The 25,675-nt window shown below is 41.8% G+C and overlaps 2 protein-coding genes across 3 annotated transcripts in view; one reads left to right on the top strand and one right to left on the bottom strand.

The window, feature by feature from the left end:
* The window catches only part of LOC106577485 (recombining binding protein suppressor of hairless), a 96,239-nt gene extending 81,265 nt beyond the window's left edge, over positions 1–14,974 (top strand). The window contains exons 4-11 of one of the 2 annotated variants that reach the window (XM_014155513.2): positions 1,155–1,320; positions 1,663–1,837; positions 3,536–3,673; positions 3,865–3,977; positions 4,220–4,360; positions 4,959–5,114; positions 5,335–5,438; positions 10,229–14,974. In XM_014155513.2, coding sequence (XP_014010988.1) covers positions 1,155–1,320; positions 1,663–1,837; positions 3,536–3,673; positions 3,865–3,977; positions 4,220–4,360; positions 4,959–5,114; positions 5,335–5,438; positions 10,229–10,559 — 1,324 coding nt within the window. In that variant the 3' untranslated portion in view covers positions 10,560–14,974. Of the gene's footprint in view, positions 1–1,154; positions 1,321–1,662; positions 1,838–3,532; positions 3,674–3,864; positions 3,978–4,219; positions 4,361–4,958; positions 5,115–5,334; positions 5,439–10,228 lie in introns of both variants that reach the window. The other variant, XM_014155512.2, reaches the window with a different exon arrangement.
* LOC106577486 (cholecystokinin receptor type A) lies at positions 14,831–25,291 on the bottom strand. Its single transcript, XM_014155514.2, has 5 exons — positions 24,812–25,291; positions 20,702–20,953; positions 17,669–17,930; positions 17,221–17,345; positions 14,831–16,940 (listed from the first exon to the last, which is right to left on the bottom strand). The coding sequence occupies exons 1-5, from the start codon at positions 24,936–24,938 to the stop codon at positions 16,333–16,335; spliced, it is 1,374 nt and encodes a 457-aa protein (XP_014010989.1). The 5' UTR covers positions 24,939–25,291; the 3' UTR covers positions 14,831–16,332.
* Positions 25,292–25,675: the final 384 nt, after the last annotated feature.

Genomic DNA, 25,675 nt, shown 5'->3' with positions numbered 1-25,675 from the left:
AGGTCCATAACGAATGTAGTTTTGTTCAAAAAAGCTCATCATTTATGTCCAAAAATCTCCGTCTTGTTAGCACATGATCTAAGCCAGCCGGACTTCTCGTCATGAACGAGGGGAAAAAAATATATTTACGTTCGTTCAAACATGTCAAACGTTGTATAGCATAAATCATTAGGGCTTTTTTTAACCAGAACATGAATAATATTCAAGGTGGACGAATGCATACTCTTTTATAACGTATTGGAACGAGGGTACCCAACATGAACTCGCGCGCCAGGTGTCTAATGGGCCATCATCGTTCCATGGCTCTTGTTCGGTCAGATCTCCCTCCAGAAGACTCAAAACACTTTGTAAAGGCTGGTGACATCTAGTGGAAGCAATAGGAAGTGCCAAAATATTCCTCAGCCCCTGTGTTTTTCAATGGGATAGGTTTAAAGGTAATACAACACATCAGGTATCCACTTCCTGTCAGAAAATGTCTCAGGGTTTTGCCTGCCAAATGAGTTCTGTTATACTCACAGACACCATTCAAACAGTTTTAGAAACTTTAGAGTGTTTTCTATCCATATATAATAAGTATATGCATATTCTAGTTACTGGGTAGGATTAGTAACCAGATTAAATCGGGTAAAAAAAAAATATCCAGCCGTGCAAATACTGCCCCCTAGCCCTACTTTCAAGTGATATCCACTGGGTCCACATTGTACATTTTGTTGTATATGTCTGTTACCCAAAAGGAATTCAATTCAATAGCAAACTAGTAAATGTGTTGTTTTTGGCATCTCCATTGTTCTCCTGACCTGTCTCGCTGATAGGCTGAGGTACTGGCTAAAATGCAAGTTCTTGTCAGATTACAGCTCGCCAAATGGGTTATTGTAATAACATTTCATCCCCCCCTTAAATTAAACAAAGTTTTACAGGATTTAAGTAGATGTTTTGCCAAGTTGTCTGTCACACAAAGAAATCGACTGACACTTCATTCCCATTGCAATGACTGCCACTGTATTTTGATACCACAGCGCCATCTAGTGGCAGAAAGTGAAACATGAACAAATGTCTAGGCTGTTATTTTCCGTTATGTCTGCGTAAAGTCATCATATTAATAATTTGGTGTGTAGTTCAGTTATACTGATGGCATTGTGTGTGTGTGCGTGCAGGTTCTTCTGTCCTCCCCCGTGTGTGTACCTGATGGGCTCTGGCTGGAAGAAAAAGAAGGAGCAAATGGAGAGGGACGGCTGCTCGGAACAGGAGTCTCAGCCCTGTGCCTTCATAGGGATAGGAAACTCTGACCAAGAGATGCAGCAACTCAATCTAGAGGGAAAGGTAGGGTACACACACACTTCTTTCCTTCACTTTTACTCTCTCACTTTCTTCCTCTCAACCTTCACCCCCTCACTCTCTTGTTCACATGCTCACACACACTACACTATTACTCTTTGTTTCTCACCTTCTGTCTATAATTATTTCATAATAATGACAAATAATATCTCTGTCACACACACACTCATATAGACACACGCTCAAAACAGTGCCTCACACTATCTGACAACCGTTGCTTAATCACACACACACACACACACACACACACCAAAGCAAATACTAACCGGTACCTGCCATTCCTAAATAAGCCCATCTTTCTACTCCCTCTCCATCCCTCCACCTCAGAACTATTGCACAGCCAAAACCTTGTACATATCAGACTCCGACAAGAGAAAGCACTTCATGCTGTCCGTCAAGATGTTTTACGGCAACAGCACAGACATCGGCGTCTTCCTCAGCAAGAGAATCAAAGTAATCTCCAAGCCCTCCAAAAAGAAGCAGTCCCTGAAGAACGCAGATCGTGAGTCACACACAACACACAGGCGGACGCGCACACACACACTACACTTTATGAACCAGACCTGGGTTCAAATACTATTTAGAGTATTTAAATGACTTTCAAAGACGTTTCTTTGGAAACATGTATATTGGAACGTATTTGGAAATACGCTTGGAAAGTATTGGCATTTATTTGAAAATAATCAAATACACAGACAAGTGTATTATCAAATACACATATTGAAATACTCCCATGCATTTGAACCCAGGTCTGTTTGGAATTTGAAATAGTGCGTTTAGAAATAAGTATTTGTAAATATACTGAACAAAAATATAAACGCAACAATTTCAAAGATTTTACTGAGTTATAGTTCATGTAAGGAATTTAGTCCACTGAAATAAATAAATTAGGCCCTAATCTATGGATTTCACATGACTGGGCAGGGGTACAGCCATGGGTGGGCCTGGGAGGGCATAGGTCCACATACTTGGCAGCAAGGCCCACCCACTGGGGAGGCAGGCCAGGCCAATCTGAATTATTTTCTCCCCACAAAAGTGCTTTATTACAGATATAAATACTCCTCAGCACCCCCCCACCACCACTCAGATGATCCCAAAGGTGAAGAAGCCGGATGTGGAGGTCCTGGGCTGGCATGGTTACATGTGGTCTGCGGTTGTGAGGCCGGTTGGACGTACTGCCAAATTCTCTAAAACAACGTTGGAGGCAGTTTATGGTGGAGAAATTAACATTTAAATTCTCTGGCATCAGCTCTGGAGTTAGCTTGCCAATTGCACGCTCCCTCAAAACTTGAGACATCTGTGGGATTGTGTTGTGTAATGATCATGCTGTTTAATCAGCTAATTGATATGCCATACCTGTCAGATGGATGGATTATCTTTGCAAAGGAGAAATGCTCACGAACAGGGACATAAACAAATTTGTGCACAAAATTTGAGAGAAATAATCTTCTTCAGAGTGTGAAACATTTCTGGGATTTATTTTATTTTATCTCATGAAACATGGGACCAACACTTTACATGTTGCGTTTATATTTCTGTTCAGTGTAGTTTCAAATAATAGGCTATATATAGGAAATTATTAGAAAATACTTTCAAATAAAATTCGAGAAACAACATAATTTAAAAATACTCATATGCCGGTAATACGTATTTAAATAACAAATAATCAAATACGCAGGTCTGCTTTACAAACACAATCTACATGTCAATATCACTCGTAAGGCCCTGCTCAAATGCTTTGAAAAGGCATCCTTCCCTCCTCCCCTCATTGAGGTTACCATTAATCGAACATGACTCTGTTAGTGAAAGATGTATATTGGAACCCTCAATTTCACCTATCTTATCATTGTACATTAGTGATTACGTCAAGGAAGGAAGGAAGGGAGGGAGGAAGGAAGGAGGCATCTTTTGAAGTACTCTAACCAATGCTGATCTCTACCCTTCACAATGCCGTTATTGCTCTTCAGAGGGCGCTACATCAACAACAAAAAAACGGATGACAACCGAGGCATGAAAATGACCCAATGTTCAATATTGTCAAATACCTGTAGTGTTTGTTTTGCGTTCCGTTCTCTACCCTCTAATCACACTACTTATCGCCCGGTAATCTCATCTTGCGGTGATGGGGACATGTTTTGGGGGTTGATACGTTTTAGTGTGGTCTCTTTATCTCTCTCTCTGTGTGTCTCTCCTACTGCAGTGTGTATTGCATCGGGGACCAAGGTGGCCCTGTTCAACCGGTTGCGGTCCCAGACGGTCAGCACGCGCTACCTACATGTGGAGGGGGGAAACTTTCATGCCAGCTCCCAGCAATGGGGTGCCTTCTACATCCACCTGTGTGAGTCTCATACACACACGCAAGCATGCGCACCAACACACGCTCGTACATGTATACTCACATTTCTCGCACACACACTCAATTCTTAATCAATCCTATACGCTTTCTCATATACACACTAACCACACATACATTTACTGTAGCCTGAATTAATTGTTGTGTGACCGTATCTCATGTGTTGTGTTTCCCAGTGGATGACGAGGAGTCCGAAGGAGAGGAGTTCACTGTGAGAGATGGCTATATCCACTACGGACAGACGGTCAAACTGGTCTGCTCTGTCACCGGGATGGCCCTGCCACGACTGGTACTACCCACCACTTTTACTTTTGTTTCTCACCCCTCACCTCTTTCAATTCTTCTCACATAACTATTTTTTGTTGTTGTATTTGATATATTTTGTCTTTATGCATGTCAAATGATCTCTCTGTCGTTATTACTGACACACACACACACACACACATTAATTAAAGTTGCCAGTTAATGTCTTGACGTGATTTGTACGCTGCTGCTCTGACAACTAAACACCATCCTCTCTGTGTGGGTCAGATCATCCGTAAAGTGGACAAGCAGACGGCCCTGCTGGATGCAGACGACCCCGTCTCCCAGCTCCACAAGTGTGCCTTCTACCTGAAGGACACAGAGCGCATGTACCTGTGCCTTTCCCAAGAGAGGATCATCCAGTTTCAAGTGAGTGAGACACTTCCTCCCAATGCAACTTCCAACTCAATTTAGTCGCAACCTTCTACTCAAACTACACACTACCATTTGCCATAATTTGACCACACCACTTGCTGTTACCAATCAGAATGACCTTTTTAGGAAACGTCTTCCTGGATAGTGACCATTTAGTTAATTTCTACGATAATGACCGATTTGCAATCTTCAAATTGAACATTGTTAATCAGATCCCACCTTAAAATGGAGGACAAAGCTTGTCGGTGCTCTGTGCTGGTCCCCTTTGCTCGAATAGGTCACAGCCTTTGTTTTTCTAAGAGATTTTTATTGCCTTGTGATTCCATCTCAGGGAGATGACCGATTTGGAGTGATCCTTATCCTCTAACTGAGTTAATATAATGTTAAGGTGACACGTAATAGGTCCCTCGCTTAGGTGTTCTCTCTCAATCTAACTCTACATCAGAGATCACCATAGAAACAACAACTTAACCAGGATACAGCGACGGTCATAACCACATCTATATTCATTTACCTATCTATATCTACATCTGACGAGCAACCGCTACTGGCTCCATTTGACGTGTATGTGTGTGTGTCTGCCTCCCCGCAGGCCACTCCATGCCCAAAGGAACCAAACAAAGAGATGATCAACGACGGAGCGTCCTGGACAATCATCAGCACGGACAAGGCTGAGTACACCTTCTACGAGGGCATGGGCCCCGTCCACTCGCCTGTCACCCCCGTGCCTGTGGTCGAGAGTTTACAGGTTAGAAAGGGACACACACACATATAGACAGACAGACGAACACACGGATGCACACACGCACTCCATTCCTATCATAAACAACTATTTGTTCCTCTCGCAGTGCTCCAAAAATATTTGTACACACACGTCCTTTAGACCCTTTACGCCATTCCATCTCCATCTTTTCCTCCGCCAACAAGACATAAACATTTAGACTTGTTGTATTTGTGTGTTTGTGAAGCTAAACGGTGGTGGGGATGTGGCCATGCTGGAGCTGACGGGACAGAACTTCACTCCAAACCTGAGGGTCTGGTTTGGAGACGTCGAGGCAGAGACCATGTACAGGTACCGACACACCTCCCTGCTCCTTTCAGTTTGCGCTCTCTCAATACTAGGGTTTCAAAATTCCGGTAACTTTCTCCAAAAGTCCAGCTTTTCCAGCCAATTCTTTTCCAGGGATTTCAGAAACACTTGTGGATTAAAATTAAGTCCAACTGAAGATGCTAAAGATGGCACCGACAGAGATGCCTTTTAATGTATTATTTATTACATTGTTACCCCAGGAAATCTTAAGTCTTATTACATACAGCCAGGAAGAACTATTGGATATAAGAGCGACGTCAACTTACCAACATTACGACCAGGAATACGACTTTCCCGAAGCGGATCCTCTGTTTGGATCACCACCCAGGACAATGGATCTAATCCCAGAAGCCGACCCAAAACAATGGCGCCGCAGAAGGGGTAGACGGAGCGGCCTCCTGGTCAGGCTCCGTAGACATGCACATCACCCACCGCTCCCGAGTATACTACTCGCCAATGTATACTACTCGCCAGTCTCTTGACAACAATGTAGACGAAATTCAAGCAAGGGTTGCCTTCCAGAGAGACATCTCTCGGGATATGTTGTCGGAATCGGTTCAGCCACCGGGCTTCTCCATGCATTGCGCCGACAGAGACAAACACCTCTCTGGGAAGAGGAAGGGCGGGGGGGGTATGCTTCATGATTAACGACTCATGGTGTAATCATAACAATATACAGGAACTCAAGTCCTTCTGCTCACCCGACCTAGAATTCCTCACAATCGAATGCCGGCCATATTACCTTCCAAGAGAATTCTCGTCAGTTAACTTCACAGCGGTGTACATTCCCCCTCAAGCAGACACCAAGATAGTCCTCAAAGAACTTCACTGGACTCAATGTAAACTGGAAACCATATATCCTGAGGCTGCATTTATATTAGCTGGGGATCTTAACAAAGCAAATTTGAGAACAAGGCTACCTAAATTCTATCAGCATATTGATTGCACTACGCGTGGGGGTAATACACTCGATCACTGCTACTCTAACTTCCGCGATGCATACAAAGCCCTCCCCCGCCCTCCCTTCGGCAAATCCAACCACGACACCATCTTGCACCTACCGTCTTATAGGTAGAAACTCAAACAGGATGTACCAGTGACTAGAACCATTCAACGCTGGTCTGACCAATCGGAATCCACGCTTCAAGATCTTTTTGATCACGCGGACTGGGATATTTTCTGGGCAGCCAAAGAGAATAACATCGACCTATACGCTGACTTGGTGAGTGAATTTATAAGGAAATGTATTGGAGATGTACCGACTGTGACTATTAAAACCTACCCTAACCAGGAACCGTGGTTGTGTGGAGGCATTCGTGCAAAACTGAAAGCGCAAACCGCAGCATTTTACCATGGAAAGGTGTCTGGGGAGGTGGCGGAATATGAACAGTGTAGTTAATCCCTCCGTAAGGTAATCAAACAAGCAAAATGCCAGTACAGGTTCAAAATGGAGTTGCAATTCAACGGCTCAAACACGAGACATATGTGGCAGGGTCTACAGGAAATCAGACTACAAAAGGAAAACCAGCCACGTCATGTACACTGACGTCTTGCTTCCAGATAAGCTAAACACCTTCTTTGCACCCTTTGAGGATAATACAGTGCCACTGTCGTGACCTGCTAACAAGAACTGTGCCCTCTCCTTCTCTGTGGCCGACGTGAGTAAAACATTTAAATGTGTTAACCCTCTCAAGGCTGCTGGCCCAGACGACATCCCTAGCCGCGTCCTCAGAGCATGCACAGACCAGCTGGCTGATGTGTTTACGGACATATTCAATCACTCCCTATCCCAACCTGCTGTCCCCACATGCTTCAAGATGGCCACCATTGTTCCTCTACCCAAGAAGGCAAAGATAACTGAACTGAATGACTATCGCCCCGTAGCACTCACTTCTGTCATCATGGTGCTTTGAGAGACTAGTCAAGGATCATATCACCTCCACCTTACCTGTTACCCTAGACCCACTTCAGTTTGCATACCTCCCTAACAGGTCCACAGACGATGCAATCGCCATCACACTGCACACTGCAGTAACCCATCTGGACAAGAGGAATACCTATGTAAGAATGCTGTTCATTGAGTGCAGCTCAGCATTCAACACCATAGTGCTCTCCAAGCTCATCATCAAACTGGAGGCCCTGGGCCTCAACCCCGCCCTGTGCAATTTGGTTCTGGACTTTCTGACGGGCCGCCCTCACCACCTTCACCACGAAGGTAGGAAACAACATCTCCACCTCGCTGACCCTCAACACTGGGGCCCCACAAGGGTGTGTGCTCAGCCCCCTCCTGTACTCCCTGTTCACCCATGACTGCGTGGCCATGCACGCCTCCAAATCAATCATCAAGTTTGCAGACGACACAACAGTAGTTGGCTTGATTACCAACAACGACGAGACAGCCTACAGGGAGGAGGTGAGGGCACTCGGGAGTGTGGTGTCAGGAAAACAACCTCTCACTCAACGTCAACAAAACAAAGGAGATGATCGTGGACTATCGCACCTCTCTATCCACATCGAAGGGACAGCAGTGGAGGAAATTTTTTAATTTAAGTTCCTCGGCGTACACATCAACGACAAACTGAAATGGTCCACCCACACAGACATTGTGGTGAAGAATGCGCAACAGCACCTCTTAAACCTCAGGAGGCTGAAGAAATTTGGCTTGTCACCCAAAACCCTGACTAACTTTTACAGATCCACAATCGAGAGCATCCTGTTAGGCTGTATCACCTGCCTGGTACGGCAATTGCTCCGCCCTTAACCGCAAGGCTCTCCAGAGGGTGGTACGGTCTGGACAACGCATCACCGGGGCCAAACTACCTGTCTTCCATGACACCTATAGCACCCAATGTCACAGGAAGGCAAAAAAGATCATCAAAGACAACAACCATCCGAGCCACTGCCTGTTCACCCCGCTATCAACCAGAAGGCGAGGTCAGTACAGGTGCATCAAAGCTGGGACCGAGAGTCTGAAGAACAGCTTCTATCTCAAGGCCATCAGACTGCTCAACAGCAATCACTAACTCAGAGAGGCTGCTGCCTACATGGAGACCCAATCACTGGCCACTTTAACAAATGGATCACCAGTCACTAAACAATGCCACTTTATATAATGCCATTTTAATAATGTTTACGTATCTTTATTATTATTATTCTATATTTTTTTCACCTTTTATCTAACCAGGTAGGCTAGTTGAGAACAAGTTCTCATTTACAAATGCGACCTGGCCAAGATAAAGCAAAGCAGTGTGACACAGACAACAACACAGAGTTACACACGGAGTAAACAATTAACAAGCCAATAACACAATAAACAAGTCAATGACACAGTAGAGAAAAAAAAGTCTATAAACAGTGTGTGCAAATCGCATGAGGAGGTAGGCAATAAATAGGCCATAGGAGCGAATAATTACAATTTAGCAGGTTAACACTGGAGTGATAAATGAGCATATGATGATGTGCAAATAGAAATACTGGTGTGCAAAAGAGCAGAAAAGTAAATAAAATAAAAACAGTATGGGGATGAGGTAGGTAGATTGGGTGGGCAATTTACATATCTGACATTACTCATATCATATGTATATACTGTATTTTATACCATCTATTGCACCTTGCCTATGCCACTATGCAATCGCTCATCCATATATTTATATGTACATAATCTCATTCACCCATTTTTAGATTTGTGTGTATTAGGTAGTTGTTGGGGAATTGTTAGATCACTTGTTAGATATTACTGCACTGTCGGAACCAGAAGCACAAGCATTTCGCTACTCTTGCATTAACATCTGCTAACCATGTGACCAATACAATTTGATTTGGTTTGAACTGAAACTGTTACAAATGTTTAATGAGCTTTATCCATGAGATATATGTTTCTGAAAAGGGAACGAGGATGTCCCAATTCAGTCTGACCTAATTAGCCATTATAAACTCTAAAAGACTATCACTTCGACAAACCAGGGGACAGCTTAGAAAGTAATTGGCCAGTTTACATAATAATGCCATCTTACATTGGTGTGCTTTGATCCAAGTCAAAGCAATGTTCTGAGCCAATTTGTACTAACTGAACAAAACAGAATTTAATTTAGGCTCAAATATGGGCAGTTTCAAAGTACCCCGAAGGTACTTTTTCCTTTTCATGTAGAATTTTATAGATGAATTGGCGACCCAGTGTATGGCTGCTCCCATGAAGGAAGAGTCTTTAGAACAGATGAAAGAGCTCTATGGTTACCATGTGATAAACAATAGGGGTTCTGTATGAGTATCAGTGTGCCATTCATCCTGGTTGTAATACGCTACTGGGAGATGCTGTGAGTGAAATGTTGAGGTGGTTGTCGGCTGCAGGATGGTGTGTAAGTGGTCCCAATGTACACTGAGAACGCCACGGTCCCCATTTGACCCATTTGTGTGAGATGTGTGTATCATGGGAGGTTTTACAGGGCTGTTTTTGTACAAGATCTGAGGCACAGCACAGACACTGTGTAAGGTATGAGGGAATATATGGGCCTCCCATAGTGCTTGATGGAAGCATGTTAACCATTGGTATACTTAAATCGTTTTGATATAATCCTTCCTGAAGGACCATGAAAGATAATACTCAACCGACATGTTAATTGTCAACTGACATGGGGTCATTGCATTACCTATCTTTTTTTTTGCCTTTGGTCTACACTGAGGTCATCACAGAGTGAGGGAGTCAACCCAAATATAATTAAATCTAGAGAGCTGAAACCCTCTCTGACTCTTTCTCTCTCTACCTCTGCCTGCAGGTGTGCGGAGAGCATGCTGTGCGTGGTGCCCGACATCTCTGCCTTCCGCGAGGGCTGGCGCTGGGTGCGGCAGCCGGTGCAGGTACCCGTCACGCTGGTGCGAAACGACGGGATCATCTACTCCACCACACTCACCTTCACCTACACGCCGGAGCCCGGGCCGCGGCCGCACTGCAACGCTGCCGGAGCCATCCTGCGGGCGGGCAGCGACCGCCTGCTCACGGCTAGCAGCAACATCGCTAACAACAGCGACGCTAACAACACCTACGGCCCCAACGGCTCCAACGCAGGAGTCACGTCCTCTTCCACGGCCGCCACTGTGGTGTCCTAACACACACACATACACTTATACACACAATATGCCTTGAGAGCAAAACGTACCACATGGTAAGAAAAGACTACAAAGTAAACTGACTCTCTAAAAGTGCTGCATATTGATTTTGAATACAAAAAAAAGAAGCTGAAATAGGAAATTGGTCAGACAAAAGGGAGGAAGAGGAGGAATTCGAAGGAAAGAACGATGTCAAAAGTTGTCAACCAACGAAAATAAGCGAAACTGTGTGGGACTCGCCGCTACCATCTTGTCTCTGGTGTTGGAGCTGTGGAATAAGTTCCTATTGGCTCAGAGCACCAGCGCCTTAGACGGCCGTGAAAAAATCGATACCACAACAGCGATGCATCCGCCACATGTATAAAATGTTAACATAAAAGGATAGTTTTTGTGCTTTTTTTCCTCTCCCTCTGATAATTTTTTTCCTCCTTTGTTTTTATATGTTGCATTAGTTTGTGTATGTTTCTGTAAAGGGGGCGAGATGTATCGTTGTTGGAGGGAGAGCGAGGAGTGGGTATAGAGGGACACATATAAAAACGTGATGATGATAACATAGTTTTTATGGACCAAGGATCTTGTATAAGCTTTAGTAAAGGTACATTTTCTCCATACCTTTTTTTGTATGAAATATATAGTACACTTTTGTTACCAAATAGTTTCTATTCTCACCCTCCTAGCTTTGGCCTTTTTTTGGGGGGGCCAAATCCCGACCTGGCTTGTGTATTATAGCTACCCTTACTCCTTATCTCCGTCAAACGCCTGCTTATTCCCCTCGGTCTTTTGGACGGAACGTTCAATTTTTGATACTTTGCTCTTAAAAAAAAATGACTAAAGTCTGGGGATTACTTTTTGTTTTGTTTACCTAACCGAAGGTTCGGTTTGTGTTAGGAAGTAACCTCAGCAGGCCTAATTTTGGATTCTCATTGGTTTTTATGAAGTCTTTAAAAAGAAAAGCTTTAAGCAATGCCTCTGCCTTGTCTGCAATACTCTCTGTGTGCTTCTAGCTACGTTTCCGTTTGAAATTACATCTGTACATCACACAAGGAGCCATAGCGAAGTCTGCAGAATTCTTCCATTTATTTAAAACTTAAAAAACTAGACTTCCACTACCAGTTACAAAATAGTTTGTCATTTCCACATACATTTTATGATTCTAGTCATCAAATTGAAAAGGTAGCCTTAGAACTGTATATTATTACTGTGCACACAGTCAGAAGAAATCGTGTCATATATCCCATGTTGAGATCATGCCGATGTATTGGTCGCCACAGAAGTATCTGACGACGTCTTGAAATCTGTCAGTCCGTATACTGTCTCACCAGGCCTTGGTGTCTTCCTGTGTATAGTCCTCGTGGTATTTAAAACTTCCATTGTTTTGAGAAAACAGAAAAGACCAGACACTTCCAATTTGATGTGGCCTTACCGCTAACTTAAATGTCAAAGAGAACCGTTACCCTTCCAACGACCTGCCCTTTCCATTAACGTAACTTGCAAGAACCTGTGTGTTGCAAAAAACAGTCTGTCTTAACACCACTCGTTAAGTTGTTTCATTGGACTACATTACCCATAATGCAATCCATGGCGCCACTGCTCCAAAACCACATTGTCAGACTTCTGGAAGATTTGTGGGCCTTTTAAAGAATAATATTAACTCTGTTCAGTGTACAAGTACAACACTTACATAAAATATGTACTTTATTATCACAGTGCCCTGCTTTCTCCATTTTGGCATGGATACATTGTCTTGTGAGTGCTTTGAGCTCCTCTGTTTGGCCTCCTAAAAGCCTTTTAACTAACGTCCTGTGGTTTTTGACCTTACACAACAATTACATGTACATTGTAAAACTCGCTTTCTGAAAGTAGCCACACTCACCGGCTGTATTTATGGTGATCAAGTCTCCTGTTAGAAGTAATAAGGCCTTCTAGATGTGTCTATGTGTTATTGAATATGTGTATTTGGAAAAACGTACAGCAATATTGTACAGGTCATGTCGTCGTGTCTCTTGGGGTTTGTCTGCCTGACCACTAGTTCACCAGCGTGTGTGTGTGTGGTGAGGGGGTTGTGAGTGAGTGTGTGGGAGAGTGTGTGTTTGGCTCCTCTGTATTCTAACAATGGATCAGTGAGTGAGACTCGCTCCATTTCAAAGCGTCGGTGGGTGGTTGGGTGGGTGCGTGCATACCTGCGTGGATGTGTACACCGTTCATGTTCCAAACAATCAATGCTCTTGTAAAGATGGACTTTGTTTGGGTCCCGTGCCGTCTTCCGACTTGATCCAAATATAAAACAAGTGATTGTTTCTCTCTCATTGTAGGAAATAATATGTGGATCAACAAAAATAAAAAAGGCAATACTTTGATCATAGTATTACAGTGGAACTGTATACACTTCCGGGAAGAACTATGATGCTTTAACTTGAATGTCTGCTTATTAATTAAGAAGTATTTCTGGCCTATGTCATTCATGTACCCATTTAACAGTCATATCCCTTTAATAATAGGGAACAAAAAAAGTGCTCTATTTCCCCCCAAAAATGCAAACTTATGGGATGCTTTTTTCCCCCTCCCCATTTAGATTCCCCCCCCCCCTCCTCTATTTTTCCAGCCATTGATGTTAATGTAAACAGTGTAATATTGATATTATTTTAAATTATTGGTATAAAGTTTCCCCCCTTGTCTTATTTTATGTCAAAGAAATAAGTGCATTATTGCCCATGCTGCCTAGTTTGGCCTGGGTTGTTGATTTACAAAAGGTCGGTCCAGCAACAGTTTTACTTTTTTTATTAATTAAAGCATGGGTGTATCAACCTAAATTGAATAGTTTGTAGCATCAAACTAACATGAGCTTTGTCACTAATCACCTTATTATGGACTTTTTTTTACACAACAAAGAGAAATGCTACTGGCCTTTCTTAACCCTTTACTCTATTGTGATATGTCAATAAGGTGGTCACCAAATATGTTTGGGTTTGCGCAGTGTTTTCATTATGCCCGTTTCAGCTGGTAGAGGTGAGCTATATCTTAGATATCAAAGTGAGTTTGGGAATGCCTCTAATGCCTAAGGCGTCCTTCAGTCAGTCGCCTATGTCATTCTGCTTGTGTTGTTATATTTCTGTTTTTACACTTTCTGTTGTCTCTCTGGGCTCCACCCTGCCTGCTCCTTACATTTATCACTGATGCCAGAGTGAGTTTGGAAGGAGTGGCATTGCGCTGCATCTCTTAAACAGTGGAAGGGTAGTGTGTGTTCTCATATCTCTTTGATTATCTTTGCTGGGTCATGTTCAGTAGGCAGGAAATGGAATAAAACGTTGCAAAACGTTTTGCGACGGTGTGCCCTAATGAACATGACACTGGTTGAACTGTTTACATGTACTCTATAGAACAGTGGAGGCATGGAGGATTGGAGCAGGAGGAGAGGGTGGGTCCAGAGAGCAACCATATGGTCAAGAAGAGCATCAGTGCTCCCCTTCCTCAGGTTTCACTCAACAAGGGGAAGGCAGCTCTCCCCACTACAGGGGTGGAATGTTGTTACATGGCTTTTTATTATCTGAGCAAACTTTAGTAACATTGTAACAAAAGCTCACCCAGCAAAATACAAAATATTCTCCAACTTGTGTGATGCTTTTTGAAAATACTGTATACATACCGGTTTTAATTTTTCTGTCAGTCATATTGTTTGTTTTGTTCTTCCAAAAGCAGCTGTTGTTTTTTTGTTGTTGTAATGAGCTCTGAACAATGTATGTATGTATGTATGTATGTATGTATGTATGTATCCTCTAATATGCCAAATGTCTTTTTATAACGTAGATTTCTCATGCACTGCTAAACGAAACAGGACAGAGCGAGAGGCAGCTTTAAATAAATGAAAAGGTGTGTTGGAGGAGCCTTTTCTCTGTTGCACTCAGCCTTACATACTCCCCAAGACTATTGGCTGGCTGCACTATGAAGTGCTTTATGCTTCTCTCTTTCTTTCTGTCTCTCCTCTGTCTGTGTACGTACATTTTGACTTTCCCTCTCATCCCTTTACACTCTTAGCTCTGTACGCTTGGCTTTGCTGCAGTCCGATTTCTTACCCTTCCTTTCTTTTTCCCCTCACACGTCCTTTCACACACACTCTGTCTCCGTCTTACTCTCTCCTCTCTCTCTCTCTCTCTCTCTCTCTCTCAGTGTAATGTTAAGCAGAGTGTCAGTCCGTCAGTGTGGTAGTATACTCAGTGCTTAAAGGGTTGCTGATAGTAGAAACCTGTGCAGTTTGTAACATTTTAGCAATAACGTGAAAACAAGGGGAATTTTTTATTTTTTTTTGTACATACTGCAGTTCATGCTCAAATCCATATGTCATAAAAAAAATTACTTGCAATATTGGCATAAAAAAAAATCAAGAAATAAAAAGTGACAGAATTATGTGTGAAATTAAATGTGTCGTTAACTATATGTATTTTATGTTGGAGGACCTCAAGTATGCAAAAAAAAACCATGGTAATATCCTCATAAAGGGCTGACTTAAACGGGCAGTTTGAACAGTAACAAAGCAGACATCTCAGGGATGGGGATTGAGAAATGTAACCACTCTCAAACTCATGGACAGAGCCATGGATGGATACAAGGACTGACCGTCCATGGTATTATAGTTTGAACCATGCTTTGAGGCCATAGTGTTTTTTTATTTTTTACCGTTGCATTGTTTACAAACAAAGGAGCAAAAAAGTATATATTTTAGGTTCTGATGGCGTACGAGAGTTGAACTAAACTAATGAGGCATCTAAAAGTTATATTCTTAAAGAATCAATGGGTATATCATTAATTTAAATGTTTAAAATTGGATGTAGCAACTGCAGATTGCCCCTTTAAGCAAAGCAAATAGTCAGTCTGTGAAGTAACACCACTCTGCATTTGTTCGTACAACCTGTGCCTCTGAACCAGTTCAGAGGTGAGTGTTTGTTTATGCTTCTCATGAGCTTCTTCTCCAAGAACCACTGGCCCTTCCAATGTAAGCAAATGCAATCCATCGGCAAACTTCTGCACCTTCTTACTCAGGGATTTGAAAGGGCCCCGCCAGACACCAGCAGGTAGTGGAGCAGAGGTCTGCGTCCATACAGTACACATTCCTTGACCGTTTGTAAAAATACATTCGGAGAAATTAACACTACTATACTTTTAATATTCTATTTCCTTTTTCGGGTTATGTATTCCAATGCAAGTTAGATAGCAATGATAAAACTATACAATTAAAATTGACCTAATGCTACAAGAAACAACAAGATAAAAACAACAGTTTGTTATATTTGCGCTGCAGTATATTTTACAACCCAAGTCAACAGAGACCAGGTGTGGTGTGATTGACAGGTTGTGCCGGGAAACATCTCTTTGAAGTAGCAGGACAGACAGGTGCACAGTCCCACACCTCGATAAGGCAACGAGTCATGTCACCCACAGTACTACATGTGGTACAACGATGAAAACACACGCTGACTGGGTCAAGAACGAGAAAACACGACTGTTTTGTACGCTAATTGCTTGTTTTCGAGTGTGACACTATGCTACAAGGCTAGGACACAAAATAATGCGCAACTGCCTGGAATGGCAAAGATTAAGTCAGTAAGTATTTACATTTGTCTCACTGCCTGTAAAAAGAGGTCACAGAGGTATGGGATGTTCTAAATGTCTTGGGGAACGTGGTGTCATCATTGGGCTGTGGTTTGAAGCTTTCAAGTCCCCGACAAGAATGTATCCAAAGAGAATTTTATGCAGAGAGGAGCAGAACACACACAAGAGGCTATGAAGTACATCCAAGGGGCATTCTGCTTTGACCACTCGATGGCGTGTGCCCGTTCTCCTCTCCGCTCCTCATCCCTCCTCTTCCTCCCCCTCTCCCCGTCCCCATCCTACTCCCAGCCCCCCTCCCGACCCCACCGCCCTTGGGGCAGCTACAGCAGGTGAAGGTGGACAGAATCCCTTGGCGGAAACGGTTATTCATGAAGCAGTATATAATTGGGTTGACACAAGCCGAGGTGTACGACAACAGATGGATGAAGGATATCGGCGCCCCCGAGAGGAGCTTGTCGGCAGAGCGGCGGTCGAAGGCCCTCCAGGCATTAACGGCAAACACAGGTGTCCAGCAGAGGAAGAAAAGACAGACGATGACCAGGAGCATGCGGATCACGCGCTTCTTAGCCATCAGGTTACAGGTGGAGCTGTTGCTGCACACACGGCTCAGCGTGGACTTAGCGCTGCCCATGCTGTCTCTGATTTTGATGGTCACGTTAGGGCTGTGGGTCGACAGAGGGCTCTGGAGGTGGGCAAGCTCGCCCTTCCTCTTGGCGGGCTGGAGGTAGCAGCCGTCGTTGTCGCCGGGTTTGATGCTGCCCGTGCTGCACTGTCTGTCTGTGATGGATCATAACAGCAGATATGAATACAAATGAACATGAACGAAAATGGTATTTCCCTAAATAACAATTACAAATGATAAAGGTGGATATAATAACGATAAGGAAATCATCTCTGTGATGGACATTATTCATGTCTATGTTTAATATCTCTGTACAAATTGGATTTACCAAAGATTAGCCAATTGTAAATAATTGCCCATAAGGTTGCCACAAAATGTAGATAACATGATGGCCAGAGCTGCACATTTTCAAGAGGTCAGTTGAGGTAAATGTACCTCTGCTGGACTTCTTGGTCATCTCAAACTTAATGCCCCTGTAGAGCTCAAGGGAGATGAGCCCGTAGGCTGTCATCATCACGATCCCAGGGACCAGGAAGAGGAGCAGCAGCAGAGACACATACCTGGGAGGAACAACAGGTCCATGGGGTCACCAGATTGGTCAAAGGCAGGGAAGTTCGCATTCAGTGTATCAAAGTGATTTGACCTTACAGTGAACAGCTTTCTGATCTCAACAATGACCTACCTCATCATTGCTAAGTATATGTCTAACAGATCAACAAATCACTGACTTTAACCCCCAAAAAGTAATAGACATGAATTTAATTTAATCTTTTGAGCAGACTTCTCCATGATTTACAGTGAAAATCACCTAACAGCTGAAACCTCTCTTTGTGATGGCACTCGTGACGAAAAAAGTATCTCATCTCTAAAGTATCTCTCTCACCAGGACTGCTGGATGACATCACTGGGCCAGACCAGGCGGCACATGTTGCCCGTGCTGTTGTTGACCCGGGTGAAGGGCACCAGAGTGCTGGAGATGGGGTAGGGCAGCATGAGCAGGAAGCTCACCACCCAGGTGGCAGAGATGACCTTGGCGGCATGGGACTTGGTTTGCCAGGTACGGGAGGTCAAGGGGTTGCAGATTGCACTGTAGCGCTCCAGAGAAATGGCCACCAGATTGAAGGTAGAGACACTCACCGAGATACCTGGAGGGATGACAACGAATAACGGTCCTTGATACCACATGAGTATAGATTCTGATTAATAGATCGATAACAAACAAGCATGTAGCCTACATTAGCATGTTGTTCTGCAATGATTTTGTACGGCTAAATATTTTAGTGTACAGTGTAGTAAATATGTATGTAAAATGTTAGTTATTAATATAGAAATATGTAACAGTGTCGTAGATATGTAGAATCTCAATGTAGCCTAATGTTATTGTGATTTGGAGGCTTGCCAGACCAGGTTAAGGTCACAATTCAAGGGATAATCTGTAGTTCAAACAACAGCAAAGCAGTCACCCTGCCGCTGTTTCGGTAAACCGCTGAGGAATAGGGCTGGAGAAATGTCACCAATCTCAAATTCATAGACAGAGTTATGGATGACCATCCATGATAGCGACATAAAAATGTTAACTGTGTTTTAAGGCCATACATTATTTGTTTACAATTACATTGTTTACAAACAATGGAATAAAACAAGCTTATATTTTGGGTTATGTTGGAATCCGACAGTTGAACTAAGCTAATGAGGAATTTATAAATTATATTCTTCAAGTATCAGGGTATATACAGTATCCTCCATAATTATTGGGACGAGCAAGCTTTTTTTCTTCTTTTGTCTCTATACTCCAAAAGTTTGGATTTTAAATCAAACAATGACTATGAGGTTAAGTGCAAACTGCCAGCTTTAATTTTAGGGTATTTTCATCCATATCGGATTAACCATTTAGAAATGACAGCACTTTTTGTACATAGTCCTCCCTATTTTAGGGGAGGAAAGGTATTGGGACAAATTCACTTATGTGTAGTAAAAAGTGAAGTATTTGGTCCCATTGTGACTACAAATTTGAAATTTGTTCGATGCATTAGCTCTTCGTTTTGGTTGTGTTTCAGATTATTTTGTGCCCAATAGAAATGAATGGTAAACAATGTACTGTGCCATTTTGGAGTCACTTTTATTGTAAATAAGATTAGAATATGTTTCTAAACATTTCTACATTAATGTGGATGCTGCCTAAATTATGGATAATCCTGAATGAATTGTGAATTACTTTACGAGCGTGTAAAGACAGAGCACTAGGCTAACATATGAAATTGTTTTAAGATGGTCATGCCATGGATAATTTAGTAATTTGATTTAGAATTTTAGGACCCCTTTAGGTAAAAAGAATATATATAAAACAAATATTTGATAAAATATTGAATTTGGCCTTTACTACTATAGCCCATAGAAACGCATTGGATACAGACGTTTTCATGAGAAAATCGATTTTCGGGATGTCTAATGGTCAGACAAATACCGGTGTAGCTCGGCCACCTTCCACCGCAGACGTGGAAGGCCGACAAGCGGATTTGTTGGTTTGAGACACAGCCCATGCAAAAAAAATCTTACATTTATGGATTTTCATGGGGATTTTTTAAAATTGTTACTTAGATTGATTGGTGGATCAATAAACTCTTAAGGATTAACCAGTGGAAGTTAACAAACTTACAGAGTAATAGTAACAACGGCACATCTAAATAAATGCACATTACCGTGGACGTACCAGTGTATTTCACGTTACACTGTGTGACAGATGAGTTATTCCGTGATCTCACCGCACACGAATCCAGGAACAAACAGATCAAGACAGAGGCAGGCTGTGAACTATCTAACTACTAACAAATACCACAGGTAGAAAATGTTCCCGAAGGCAATAATAAAAAAGAAATCCAGCTGATACAAATGCATATACCTAGGATTTATCCATACAATATCCAGGCAGGAAATATTGTTGAAAAAGATTGGAACTACAAGAGCACTTGAAATACAGCTATGCGTAGCGCTATTCTGTATCTGCGACCTATATATCCATACAACATCCAGACATAAAAAAGTTCAATGGAATGTTTTTAACAAGTTATGAACCATGAGAAAGGTACAGCCTTGACTTGAAATGCCTCTAGAGAATGGATCCTCAACTATATAGCTTTATTGATATTTCTATGCCTGAGAGTCTAAAGTTATTGAGACACTTGTCAAAAACAAACATCACTCTTCTACCATGTTATTTTTCTTCCTCTTATTGCCTTGTGGCCTGGACCTTTCTGCTCAGAATAAATGGCTCCTTAAATCAGGAGACGGGGCCAGTACGTTTACAGCCCGGGCGGCGGGAAGGCGACAAGGCAGCCACGGCTATAGCCATCAAATTACTTTATTTGGTGTCTCTTCACACCAGGCACCAGGTCAGAGCCTAAATGGAGGTGGTATTGGCTCAATGGATTCTGGCATCTGCTTCTTTGTTGATTTTCCATTATTAGCCTACAGCCCACTCCAATGTGTTCATGGTAGATCGGTGAGTGAATGGCTGAAGCTGAAAGGAATCTTCCTATGTGGCTATGTGGACAGAACCTACTGTACTCACTCCCCTTACTTGACCCCTTGAAATGAGTGACAGCAGTGTAGTAGACAATAACAAGATAAGACCAAGATTAACTCTGCAGCACAGAAGATGACAAGAGTATGTAAACACATCCTATTGCAATAACACAGAAATCCCTAACAGACAAAGCCACTACATGGTCATGGAGACCTGGGTCCATATCCACAAAGCATCTCAGAGTAGGAGTGTTAATCTAGGATCTATCCATAGAATCTTATTCATTATGATCTAAAAGGTAAAACTGTTCCTAGGTCAGCACTCCTACTTTGAGACGCTTTGTGAATACGGGCCCAGGTCAGGACCTGTGTACAGTACATCCACTGGACTCACCCATGAAGTACATGGCCACCTTGCAGATGCCCGAGCCGAACACAAAGTCCTTCATGAGGTTGGGGATGAGGGTGAAGGGCATGCAGAAGAGGCAGAGCATCAGGTCGCTGGCGGCCAGGGAGAGCAGGAACAGGTTGGTGACTGTGCGCATGTGGCGGTTCTTCACCAGCACGGCGATGATCAGGCTGTTACCCAGCACGCTGACCAGGAAGATGAGGCAGTAGAGGAAGATACGCACTGTCTGGTTCAAATCTATAGAGTGGAGAGAAAGACGGTCAGCATCATTGTTATAATTGTCATTATCATCATAGTCATCATCAGCATGATCATCAGCTTCATCATTGTTTTCATTGTCATCGTCAATGTTATCGTTATTATCAACATCTTCTTTATCAACTTCATCAATATGATCAGACAATTATTATCATAAACATCATCATCAGTATTATTACGATCATCATCACCATCATTATCCATATTATCATTACCTTCAAATAATCAATTCGTTAGGTCTATCTGTTTTCAATGACATGGCCCTTGTTGTGTATAGAGGGTGAAATTAATTTAAGTGTATCCTAATTCGATTGTAAAATATTCTTATATACAGTTGAAGTCAGAAGTTTACATACACCTTAGCCAAATACATTTAAACACAGTTTTTCACAATTCCTGACATTTAATCCTAGTAAAAATTCCCTGTCTTAGGTCAGTTAGGATCACCACTTTAAGAATGTGAAATATCAGAATAATAGTAGAGATTATGATTTATTTCAGCTTTTATTTCTTTCATCACATTCCCAGTGGGTCAGAAGTTCACATACACTCAATTAGTATTTGGTAGCATTGCCTTTAAATTGTTTAACTTGGGTCAAACATTTTGGGTAGCCTTCTACAAGCTTCCCACAATAAGTTGGGTGAATTTTGGCCCATTCCTCCTGACAAAGCTGGTGTAACTGAGTCAGGTTTGTAGGCCTCCTTGCTTGCACATGATTTTTCATTCTGCCCACAAATTTTCTATAGGATTGAGGTCAGGGCTTTGTGAGGGCCACTCCAATGCCTTGACTTTGTTGTCCTTAAGCCATTTTGCCACAACTTTGGAAGCATGCTTGGGGTCATTGTCCATTTGGAAGACCCATTTGCGACCAAGCTTTAACTTCCTGACTGATGTCTTGAGATGTTGCTTCAATATATCCATATAATTTTCCTCCCTCATGATGCCATCTATTTTGTGAAGTGCACCAGTCCCTCTCGCAGCAAAGCACCCCCACAACATGATGCTGCCACCCCCGTGCTTCATGGTTGGGATGGTGTTCTTCGGCTTGCAGGCCTCCCCCTTTTTCCTCCAAACATAATGATGGTCATTATGGCCAAACAGTTCTATTTTTGTTTCATCAGACCAGAGGACATTTCTCCAAAAAGTACAATCTTTGTCCCCATGTGCAGTTGCAAACCGTAGTCTGGCTTTTTTTATGGTGGTTTTGGAGCAGTGGCTTCTTCCTTGCTGAGCAGCCTTTCAGGTTATGTTGATATAGGACTCGTTTTACTGTGGATATAGATAAGTTTGTACCTGTTTCCTCCTGCATCTTCACAAGGTCCTTTGCTGTTGTTCTGGGATTGATTTGCACTTTTCACACCAAAGTACGTTCATCTCTATCTCTAGGAGACAGAACGTGTCTCCTTCCTGAGCGGTATGATGGCTGCGTGGTGCCATGGTGTTTATACTTGCGTACTATTGTTTGTAAAGATGAACGTGGTACCTTCAGGTGTTTTGAAAAATGCTCCCAAGGATGAACCAGACTTGTGGAGGTCTACAATTTTTCTTTCTGTGGTCTTGGCTGATTTCTTTTGATTTTCCCACAATGTCAAGCAAAGAGACACTGAGGTGGGCCTTGAAATACATCCACAGGTACACCTCCAATTTGACTCAAGTGATGTCAATTAGCCTATCAGAAGCTTCTAAAGCCATGACATCATTTTCTGGAATTTTCCAAGCTGTTTGAAGACAGTCAATTTAGTGTATGTAAACTTCTGACCCACTGGAATTGTGATTAAGTGAAATAATCTGTCTGTAAACAATTGTTGGAAAAATTACTTGTGTCATGCACAAAGTAGATGTCCTAAATGACTTGCCAAAACTATAGTTTGTTTTAACAACAAAAATGTGGAGTGGTTGAAAAACGAGTTTTAATGACTCCAACCTAAGTGTGTGTAAACTTCCGACTTCAACTGTAAAAAAAATTCTCAATCATGTACAAGCATTTTTTGGAACAATGTTGCTGATTTTCAAAACAGAGTCCACAAGACACAGAACTCTGGCCTTTTGCAACAAAGTAAATGCCTTCTCAAAACATAAATGCAATCATCAAAACTATAGTATACTGTCAAAATTGCAAATACATTCATCAAAAGAACACAAGTGCCTGCAAATAGATTAATGCAATCATACTTATCTCTTGAGTCCAAGCAGACAAAACAGAAAGTTAGTCTGTCTTTCAAAAATCCCAGTAGATCAATACGTTTTCTTTGCTGTCAATAAATCATGATGATCAAAATTGGAAGTACAACTATCCAAAGGTGCAGAGTTATGGGCAATTACTCTCCTTTTATGCACATTTCACCAAACAATTTCATACACATCAAATCAAATATTACTGATAAAAGAAATTACATAAAAAATAAGCACATTGTGTGCATGATTCATTAATCGGTCCAATCACAATTGCACGTATTCAATACAGGGGCTCGTTTGCTCATAGTTTTGTTGACTTTTCATTGGCACACAGAAACACAATACACAGTAGAAATAAGGCAAGGTGAATACAATGGAGGAAAAACACAACTGATATGAATACATAGGCCTCAATCCACACTAAAGCAAAGCTCTACAATGGAAGTTCACAGTGTCGGAGATGGTGACTTCGGAGTATACCAAAGTTTCTTAGAAGTAACCCAACTTCCTTCTCTGCATATCTGCAATATTGTGAAATAAAATGATTAGACAGTCCCACTGCCTAGATCTTTCCCTATATTGTACATGGTATGATACTGATAGGGTGATTTTAAGAATTTTGTGCAGTAACATTTACTGATTGCTGGAAACAGTGAACACAATTGAACACATTCTCTTCTGATGAAAACAATGTGTTAATATTCTGTGAACTAAACACAGGCTTAACAGCGAGTTTTTTTTTAATTCACTGATGACATTTGTATTTCACGTTCTGCAGAAGGTGGTCTAAGATATGCAAGTCAGGTACAAAGGCAATAAGATTATCAGAAGTTCTGTAAATGTAGGCTATTAGCATTTGGTCATTGCTGTTCTACAGGCCTATATATAGATAGGCTACGTTTCAACACAGATCCCAAAATAGCGTTTACGTAATTGAGAAAAACTTTAAATATAAATGCTTGTTCCTTACTCATCCTGGGTTATTTTAGGACTACCATTAGTAGGCTAAAGGCAATTAATCTGTAATTCAGTTGGAGTAAGTTCTGGTTGGCTGCATTACTTAGGGGAAGAGTGTGTGAAAATGTGGGGCTTGAATTAGCAAAATATTGGATTCATAGTATAGCCTATCAGCTCCGCCTAATTTCAATGAGAATTCAGAGATAAGTTCAGTCAATGTAACATTAAGACCTACTGTAGCCTATCAGACAACTACATGTTGACCTGATACTAAGTTGTAATCATGTGTTAATTAATGTCAAAAATGAAATAATGATATTCACTCCATCCAAGCAGAGCAGCCGAAAGAACGCATGCTACTTCAACCGCGCGTAAATGCATCGTTTGGGGTGTCCAAAGGGTCGCTCTCAATGCGCAGTTGCGCATAATAATAAAAAAAAACATTACTAACATTTTGAAATATGGATGACTTGGGACAAAATTCATTTTCGCAGGTTTGTGTAACAGACGGGGGAGTGTTATGAATTTAAAATAAAACAGTTTTATGACTTAAAAATAAAACAGGCTACATTTTTAACAACACTTTGCGTCAATATCTCCACTAAAAACATATTTATTTTGATTTAAAATATATCTACAATTAGACAATTACTTTTTATCAATTTAATTTCCCCAAAAGTATGATTATCATTTGGATTGGTTACCTTTCGGTTCCGGCCGCGTCTGGCTTTCATCGTCGCACTCCGAGACATTCTTGATTCCAAAGTCACATAATATCTTATAAAGATTAGTGGAATTTTTGAGCATGTCATGCAATGTAAATGTCTCCATTTTAGCTTTTCTATTTTTCTATGTTATTTTGTCTGATGCATAAACTGAGATGAGGTTATGCAAAAGAACCCATTCCGTACAAACTTGATATTATGTCTGCAAATCACTTCCCAAATGTCATGTTCATATTCTCCAGAAGTTTGCATGACCCCATTTGTTTGGTAAAAAAATATTATCCAGCTTTCAACGAAATTGACGTGAGTGAGAAAAAATTATTGACTTCAAGCGTCTGCTGCATGCACATTTTGTTGTGCCCCAGCACTTCAATGTTGGATATGAGAAATATAACAGTATGGATGGGTGGATAGAGAACTCCGGTCTAAGAGAGCCCGCCTCTTGAGCCCATGGTCATGCAAGTGAAACAGCAGCCGCAACAATGTAAAATGATTTTTGTAGGCTTACAGTGATTTTGTTTTAGTCTGTTGTATAAGTAGACTATTTAAGTGACATATTTCAAGAATACCACGTCAATGTTTTCACCAAAAGTAAATTAGTTTTAGATTTGTTATGAACAAAACAAATCCGTGAGATGTGATTGATTGCTCACATGTGAGAGATAATAGGCTGTCATGATGATACTGGACAGAGGCTCACCTGATGATGGTGATCCAGCTCCATCACAACATGACATAACTCCACATGCATGTTTTGGTTAAAAACCTATCTTCTGCTCTCAGTAATTGTATCACTTTGACTAGATAGGCCTAAGATGCTAGCCTGGTCCCAGATCTGTTTGT

The sequence above is a fragment of the Salmo salar genome, chromosome ssa18, assembly GCF_905237065.1.
Source record: "Salmo salar chromosome ssa18, Ssal_v3.1, whole genome shotgun sequence".
In the NCBI taxonomy this organism is placed as follows: domain Eukaryota; kingdom Metazoa; phylum Chordata; class Actinopteri; order Salmoniformes; family Salmonidae; genus Salmo; species Salmo salar.
The sequence above is the reverse complement of the archived record's forward strand: the minus strand, read 5'-3'. Positions and strand labels throughout refer to the sequence as shown.